The following is an 8,456-nucleotide window of genomic DNA, read 5'->3' on the forward strand; positions in this document are numbered from 1 at the left end:
CCTCCCCTTGTCGCCTACTTCCTTCTTCCCCCACCCACCCACCTGTACCAGATGCCTTCTTTCTTCTTCCCCCCCCCGCCTGCCACCGCTATCATGTTCCACCCGCCCATTGCCGCCTTCCCCCCACCTGCCCGTCCGCCGCCGTTTTTTCCATGCCCGACTGCTGGCCAGCTACGGCCACCACTACCCTTTTCTCCCCCCACCATCCCCGTTGCTATCTGGCAGTTGCTAGCCAACTCTCACAAGAGCTGCCACTCGTGGGATTAGCAACGGGTACACCTTAGAAAAATATATATCTAAAGAAGATAAAATATGAACATCGACACAGCCTCAAATTCTGAGAAACGTTAAAAGAAATGAAATAAACACTAAGGCAGAAAATATTCACCAAATTAACTTGTAAATGAATAATGGGAGCTGCCAAGTTTTCTTGGCAGATTTCCCATGCCTTTAATCACCAAGTTACAGCCAAAAATTCAACAGGTTTAATTTCCCAATGATCGCGTCTCTGGAATAGGAAAAGGCTTCACTTGCTAAATATTTGCCTGGCAAGCAGTTATTAAAGACCAAGGAGCTTGGCCAGGAAAAACATGACAAAGCTTAGTAATAATCTTTTTTAAAAAAAATAAATTAATAAATTTATTATTTGCTAAGTTAGAACATTATTTGTTCATGCAACATTAATAGCCTCAAAAGCGATGTACAAAAAGTAGCATTCAAATAATCACAGGATTAAAAGGTAGATTTGAAGTGTGGAGTTTAGATTAGGAAAACAGCATCGGGGGAAGGATCAAGCACCCTTTTCCCTTCGCTGCTGTTACAGCCAAAAACACAGTCCTCTTGCAGCTACGTTTAAGTTTAAAAACACGCATGTCAGATGTGGTAGCATTTGCTTCTGAGCAACATGGTATAACCTTGTGTTTGCTGCTGCTTAAAGCAGAGGTCCTCAAACTTGGGTCCTTAGATGTTGTTGGATTACAATGCCCATCACCCACAGCCACAATGTCCAAATACCATGGTGGCTGGGGATGATGGGAGTTGTAGTCCAACAACATCTGGGGACCCAAATTTGAGAACCTCTGACTTGAAACATTATAGGGTTCATCCCCAGGGTTGCTGAGCACAAGGGAGTGGGAAACTGGGGAAGCTGAGGGGGCAGCACCATTCCACATTTAGGCAGTTGCTTCTCACTGGGCATTTAGAACATTCATCCCCAACCAAAGGCCACTGCAGCTGGGGATTCTGGGAGTTGAAGTCCAATAACATCTGGGGACCCAACGTTGAGAATCCCTGATATAGAAGATGGATAGTACTTTAAGAGCATGTATTACATGAGCTGGGAATCTTTCACTGAAATCTTTAGCCAGCCATGTGCTCAGTGGATAACTTTAAGTAAGCTGCCATCGCTAAAATATAATAAGAGTAATGGTAGGCTGCCTAACAGGTTTGTTGTGTGAAATGTTTTGGATTCTTAGAAGTATTATTATTACAGGTGAAACTCGGAAAATTAGAATATCGTGCAAAAGTCCATTAATTTCAGTAATGCAAATTAAAAGGTGAAACTGATATATGAGACAGACGCATTACATGCAAAGCGAGATAAGTCAAGCCTTAATTTGTTATAATTGTGATGATCATGGTGTACAGCTCATGAAAACCCCACATCCACAATCTCAGAAAATTAGAATATTACATGGAACCAAGAAGACAAGGATTGAAGAATAGAACAATATTGGACCTCTGAAAAGTATACAGTGTACTGTGCTTGATTGGCCAGCAAACTCGCCTGACCTGACCCCACAGAGAATCTATGGGGCATTGCCAATAGAAGGATGAGAGACATGAGACCAAACAATGCAGAATTGGTGAAGGCCGCTAATGAAGCATCCTGGACTTCCATAATACCTCATCAGTGCCACAGGCTGATAGCATCCATGCCGTGCCGCATTGAGGCAGTAATTGCTGCAAAAGAGGCCCAAACCAAGTACTGAATACATATGCATGCTTATACTTTTCAGAGGTCCGATATTGTTCTATTCTTCAATCCTTGTCTTCTTGGTTCCATGTAATATTGCACAATATTCTAATTTTCCGAGTTTCACCTGTATATGTATTATTAATACAGCCCCAATGGAAAATGAACACATGTATTCACTATCAGCAATTGCCTTATTCTCTGAGGCCAGCAGTAGGAGGAACTGTACAACTGTTTGTGCAAGAACAACTTATGAAGGACCAGCAAAAGCAAGGCAAGTGGACATGCCTCATGGAATTTAGAACAAGGAAACCTCACTGATGATCTACAGGGGAATTTATGGAACCAAAGCTCCCCCCAGTGGAAAGATGTGGCAACAGCTCCTATTCCCCACAGAACTAAAGCAGAGGAGAGATACAAAGATACAAAAGTATGTATGTAGTTTTACATTTATATCCTGCTCTTCCTCCAAGGAGCCCAGAGCAGTATACTACATACTTAAGTTTCTCCTCACAACAACCCTGTGAAGAAGGTTAGGCTGAGAGAGAAGTGACTGGCCCAGAGTCACCCAGCTAGTATCATGGCTGAATGGGGATTTGAACTCGGGTCTCCCCGGTCCTAGTCCAGCGCTCTAACCACTACACCATGCTGGCTCTCTGAGTATGTGAGGGGAGTGTGAACTAGGGAAGAGTCTTACCTGCTAGGGTACCCTCAGTTCCTACTACCACCTGTTTGCCAGGGAAGGGCATCAGGTAACAGCGGGTACTGCTTTTGAGGGCCCCCAGGGCTCGTGGGTGCTTGCTGGGATGACATTCCAATTTCTGAGGTCAAGAAAGAGAGAAAGAAAAATAATTAAGATTGTATCATCCTAAAACCACCACCCAGAGCCAGTCTATCACCCTCTGTTGTGGATGCGGGATGGACTCCTCAAGATTCCTGTTCTCCAATGCCCTTTCCAACCAGACAATCAGCCCTGGATTAGAACCAATGCTCCCATCACCATCCTTACCTGTATGATATCATGGAGGTATGTCTGGCCTCCCTGGATTCCATAAACAGGTGGGAAGAACCAATCGCGCACCAAGACATCCAGATGCTGCAACGGAGAGACAAACTGCTTGGGCCCTGAATTCCTGAGTGATGTCCTCTCTCCACTAGCTCTTATGCCCAGGCATTTCCTATGACTACGATACTTGCTCAAACAGTATTATGAAGAAGTTTTTTTCAAAAATCTCTTAAGAATGTCCTCTTGACTTTTCCATTCATGCCTTCAATTTGAGCACTATGTTTGGTCACCAAGAATATGTACACAGAAGCATTCTTGGTGGCTGTTCCAAAAGGATGGAACTCAAACTGGATTGGTTTTCAGTTCCCATGCAAACTTTTAAGATTATTAATAACACATCACCTGCTTATAGTTAAAATCACGAAATATAGAATTCTTGAGAGTCACAGCACTCATAGTTTAAAGTTGTGTTTCTTTATAGCAAAGAGAAAGGGTCACTCTTAATCAAAATAACTACATCAGCATTCCAAATTCTTCAGAACAATTTCCAACTTTCTTTTAATGTATTTGTGCTTCCTGACTTTTCTTTGCAAAGTTATATCGAGTTGGATTTTGCTAAGATCCAAAACTTTAACAAGCATTCTCTGAAGCTTGGTGAATCTCTGCTTTAAGGCTCAGGCATTTAGGATATGTTTGAGAAACAAAAAGGTTGTTCACACGACTGTTTTCTCCAGGGCTGGGGGGAAGGCCACCTACCTTCTCCCACACGATCCTCACCACTCCCGGACTCCACCATGCCATGTGCCCACAAAACTGGTGTGCAAGCAAGGGGACAGGAAAAAATTAGGCTGTATCCTCCGATGTCCCACAATGCGGCACGCAAGGAGCGAAGCACATTGGAGGATTCCCCAGTTGGGCCACTCCTTTCACCCAGCTCTATGGAAGCATGGGTGGGGAAAGTAGGCGGGGGGGGGGGGGAAGGGGCAGAGAAAAAGTAGGCTTTGTCCTCCTGGGTCCCACAATGAAGCATGTGAGGAGCACAGTGCATTGGGGGATTCTCCAGTCGGGACACTTCTTTCACCCAGCTCTATGGAAGCATGGGCTTCTGGCAGCCAAGCTTCCACCCAGCTGGGCTGTGAGGTAGAAGGGTGCTGATCCTGGAGGTTCTCACAACCAGCCCTGCCTGGGCTACATACAGCTCACCTACCCAGGTAGGGCTGGTCATGAGAACGACTTCAAAACGTTGGGGCTTCTGCGTTTATTCATTGCATGTCTCTGCCCTGTTCACATATCAAGTGGGTGTGGGAGGATCTACCTGAAAAAGAGCATGCAGTGAAGGGAGCACAATCCACCCCCTTCACCACCATATCTCACCATTTACTTGGAGCAATTCTTCTTCATCCTGGCTCCAAGCTGGGCTGAGAGAAAACTGTTCAAAGCAGTGCAATATGATGAGGCTGGGGGGAGGGTTTCCTTCTCTCCTATCCTAACACTCCTTTGCAGTTAAACAGTAGGCCTCCTGATCCTGTTCTATATGTGAACAGGGCAGGCAAGTGGAGGGTTTGCTTGACCTCAGAAATTTGCTTGACCTCAGAAATTGGAATGTCATCCCAGCAAGCACCCACGAGCCCTGGGGGCCCTCAAAAGCAGTACCCGCTGTTACCTGATGCCCTTCCCTGGCAAACAGGTGGTAGTAGGAACTGAGGGTACCCTAGCAGGTAAGACTCTTCCCTAGTTCACACTCCCCTCACATACTCAGAGAGCCAGCATGGTGTAGTGGTTAGAGCGCTGGACTAGGACCGGGGAGACCCGAGTTCAAATCCCCATTCAGCCATGATACTAGCTGGGTGACTCTGGGCCAGTCACTTCTCTCTCAGCCTAACCTTCTTCACAGGGTTGTTGTGAGGAGAAACTTAAGTATGTAGTATACCGCTCTGGGCTCCTTGGAGGAAGAGCAGGATATAAATGTAAAACTACATACATACTTTTGTATCCTTGTATCTCTCATCTGCTTTAGTTCTGTGGGGAATAGGAGCTGGGAATAGGAGCTGCCCGAAGGTCAATTTTGGCCCTGATTTTCTCATATTTGGGGCTGGTAACTCTCCTCTCAAGACTGAAAATGTAAAAAGATAAATAATAAAGTAGCAAATGCAGGGTGGAGAGTCACTTCACCGGCATTAGTGTGTGTGAGAGAAAGAGATGAACAGAGAGAGAGAGAGAGAGATGAGGGTACCAGGCAGAGGAAGACAGGGCTGGAGGAGCCGGTAACGGAGATGGGAGGTCAGGAACAAAGGGGCTCTTTGACAGAATGGCGAGGCGGAAGACATGAATGGGATGCGGAGGGCGGGAGGAGGAAAGGAGAATGCGGCCTGACAGGGAAGAGAAGGAAGTGGGATGGCTGGTACTTGTTACCTGAATGGGCTTTAAACTGCAGGCGCGTCCCACTGTCTCAGCTACATACACAAACATCTGTGGGGCAGAGGAAGTTAGTGAGCCTGAGAAACTAGGAGACTTCATTCGTGCTGCTCCTGAGCCCAGCCCACCCAGATCCATTCAGAGCCAGGAACAGAGGACAGGCTCCAAAACAACAGTAGATACATTGATGGGGATATCTTGTGATACTTATTATTACATTACATTTGTATACTAACTTTTTTCCAGAAAGCACAGAGTGTGGCATGTCAGGGGCCCATCGTCTGTGGCTAGTTAGGCATATTCGCTTCTCAGCTGTTATTCTGAACCCAGAATATTGGAATATCTTGGAATGCATAAGCAGCTGGTTCCCACAAGTTGTTGCTATGACCCTTCCTCTTCAGCGAACCTTTCTTTCTCTCTTCTGACTTTCCCCTCAGCATGCATACTTTCCGTTGGCCATCTTACATCTCCTACATCTCCTCCCCCAAGTCTCCTGCCTCACTCTCTGTCAACTCTGAAAGTGATGTGTACAGTCTGATCTTATCTATGTTTACTTGGAAGGAAGTCCCATTGATTTCTAAGGGGCATATTCCCATGTACCTGCTAGGGATGTGCACGGAACCGGTTTGGAGGCCCTTTATGGGAAGCATCCTTTTATTTCCGGCTGAGGAGGACACTGGGGTGGCAGGGAGGTATGCTGCTGCCTCAACGGAGACTTTTTAAATGGAGTGCCGGCGGGGGAAATGTGGTGGGAGGGGTAAGAGCACCCTCCCCTGCCTTTAGAGGCAAAGCTCCCACCTTCGAACCACCCCCGCCAGTTCCGTGCACATCCCTAGTAACTGCTCAAGATCACACCCTTACTTTGGCCCATGTGGAGGCTCTGCTAGCCTGTGAGTGGGGAGACACACTGGTCCTCAGTCTCTCAAGTTCTATTTGGAACCCCAGTGCATAGTCCCAGAGCATAAACAGTGGCTCCTAGAGGCCACTCCTCTTCAGTTATCTCAAAGGCCATGTTGTGCCTTTGGCATGGCCCTTCCAGGAATCCATCAATACCCTCTCAGTTCATGGACACAATGAACCCCCTCCCTAAGCATCTTCACCTAGCCCTTTGAGACTGAAGGCTTCTTCAAACTGTGCTGCAACACCCTGACTCACCTAGGCACTTTCCAGACAAGCTGCTGGAACAGCAGCAAAATGCCTCCATTCAGGCAAGTCGCACGCATTTGGGACATAAACAGGGGGAGCAGTCTCACAGCAACTAACGACCCGAAAAAACAGCAACTTTTTCATGCCGGATATACGACGTCCTTGCTCTATCTCGCAGCGGTTAAATTCACAACAAGGCATTGGAGATGTGTACAGAACCCTGCTGTCTTTGTAGGCACTGCAGTGTCACAAGGCAGGAAGTGTGGAAGAACACTTCCGAAATTTGTCCTGACCCTGTTGTAGGGTCTAGTATGGAAAGCGCCCTTAAGGCCAACCGAAGCAAGCAGGCAAATGCATATTCTAGAGGCGTACTTTTAACCAGATGTTCCTCTTTCCCCTCGAATATAGCCATGCAAGGCAGGCAACCTCCAGTCGAGACTGAGGGATGTTCACTTTCCCACTGTGAACTGTTTTCCCACCCCCTGAAATGGAAGTTTCCTCAGAATGCCTTTTCAGAAGCCATGCAGTGTCCTTGGGAGGTCATCTCATTTTATCTCTATAATAACCTGTGAGGCTGAGAGAGAAAAATTGAACCCCAATGAGCTTCAGGTCTGAGTCATAGATTGCAGTCTATCTACCGGCTCTCAGCATGGGCACCTGATGCCTGAGTTGTGAGGTTTAAGGGAGTCAGGGAGCGGGCCAGAGATTCCTCCTCACTTCAACTTCCTCTGGGATATTAAGGTCAGCCGCAAACTTAAGACACATTTTGGGCACCATGTAATAGACACATTTTCCTTTGGGATGTGGCTTAATGGATGAGATTTCCTCAAGCTCAAAATATTATCGGGAATGACTTTTGGGGGTGGGTAGGGTGGAGGCAGGTCAGAAAGCCTGGTGACTCTAGAAGCGAATGGATGTATAGCTTTCCCCAGCAGTGTGTGGCTTGGAGCACTTGCTTGAGTCATCTTGGGGGCAATGCAACAACTATCCATCTGTGGCACACTGTAATCAGAACTGTGTGGATTGCTCTGTGGGGATTATTGGGAAGAATCCTGCTTTGAGAGGGTGGTTTAAGATTAAACAGTATTTCATCCAACCCAGTTCTATAATTCTATGAATCTAGTTTTCCCTGCTGCCAAAACTTGCTATAACCAAGGACTTCTAGAGCCTGCCCCCTCATCTCTCTTTCTAACCCACAAGGAGAAGTCTAATTTCCATATCACTCAAAAAATATCACAGTCCTAAGGATAAGGATAACCATATCACAATCCTAAGGATAACCTTAGATTTTCCTCCTACTCTTTACAACTGCCACTCACTTCCAGGTATTCCAAGTCTGTGTCCTTCATCATGGTGGCCAAATTCAGTATCTAGGAGATAATAGGAGATGACATCAGCAGTGTCAGGAGTAATGTGTAGCTTACTGATGCAGCGGAGAGGAGAGGAGACAAAAATATGTATGTGCTGGGTGGTCTGGCAGGAACTCACCTGATAAGAGCTGAGCAGCATGGAGAAAGCTGACAGCTTGACACTAACTTCTTTACTTCTTTCCAAATCCAGTGAACCCTCTGTGTCCATCAAGAACATAGCTACCTAGAGGGAAGGGGACATTAATAGGCTCTTAGTTATAGAGGAATTTCATAAGAGAAAAGAGAGAGGTTTGGCTGTTCCTTTCTACTGTGTGTGGTGGTGGTGGTGGGATCAAACTAAGTGGAAGGTTTAAGGGAAACAAAAGGAAGTGGTTACACAAAACATGACCTATGGCACTCGTTGCCACAGGATGTGCCAAGGTCTATCCAGTGTGTGAAAATACACCTTTCATTTTCAGGGCAGAGATGTCCCAAGCCATTTAGGTGACTGAGGCAGACCATCTCCATTGCACCTGTCTCACTGTGATAAGAAAATAAAAGGAGT

The 8,456-nt window shown here is 46.3% G+C and overlaps 1 protein-coding gene across 7 annotated transcripts in view; it reads right to left on the reverse strand.

The window, feature by feature from the left end:
• Positions 1 to 8,456, reverse strand: part of RNF112 (ring finger protein 112) — a 37,096-nt gene that overhangs the window by 5,609 nt on the left and 23,031 nt on the right. For all 7 annotated transcript variants that reach the window (XM_053261451.1, XM_053261452.1, XM_053261455.1 and 4 more), the window contains 5 exons: positions 8,031 to 8,135; positions 7,862 to 7,912; positions 5,394 to 5,450; positions 2,985 to 3,071; positions 2,673 to 2,796 (listed from right to left, as the gene is read on the reverse strand). In XM_053261451.1, the coding sequence (XP_053117426.1) occupies positions 2,673 to 2,796; positions 2,985 to 3,071; positions 5,394 to 5,450; positions 7,862 to 7,912; positions 8,031 to 8,135 (424 nt within the window). The remainder of the gene's footprint in view (positions 1 to 2,672; positions 2,797 to 2,984; positions 3,072 to 5,393; positions 5,451 to 7,861; positions 7,913 to 8,030; positions 8,136 to 8,456) is intronic.

This window comes from Hemicordylus capensis, chromosome 6, assembly GCF_027244095.1.
Source record: "Hemicordylus capensis ecotype Gifberg chromosome 6, rHemCap1.1.pri, whole genome shotgun sequence".
Lineage (NCBI taxonomy): Eukaryota > Metazoa > Chordata > Lepidosauria > Squamata > Cordylidae > Hemicordylus > Hemicordylus capensis.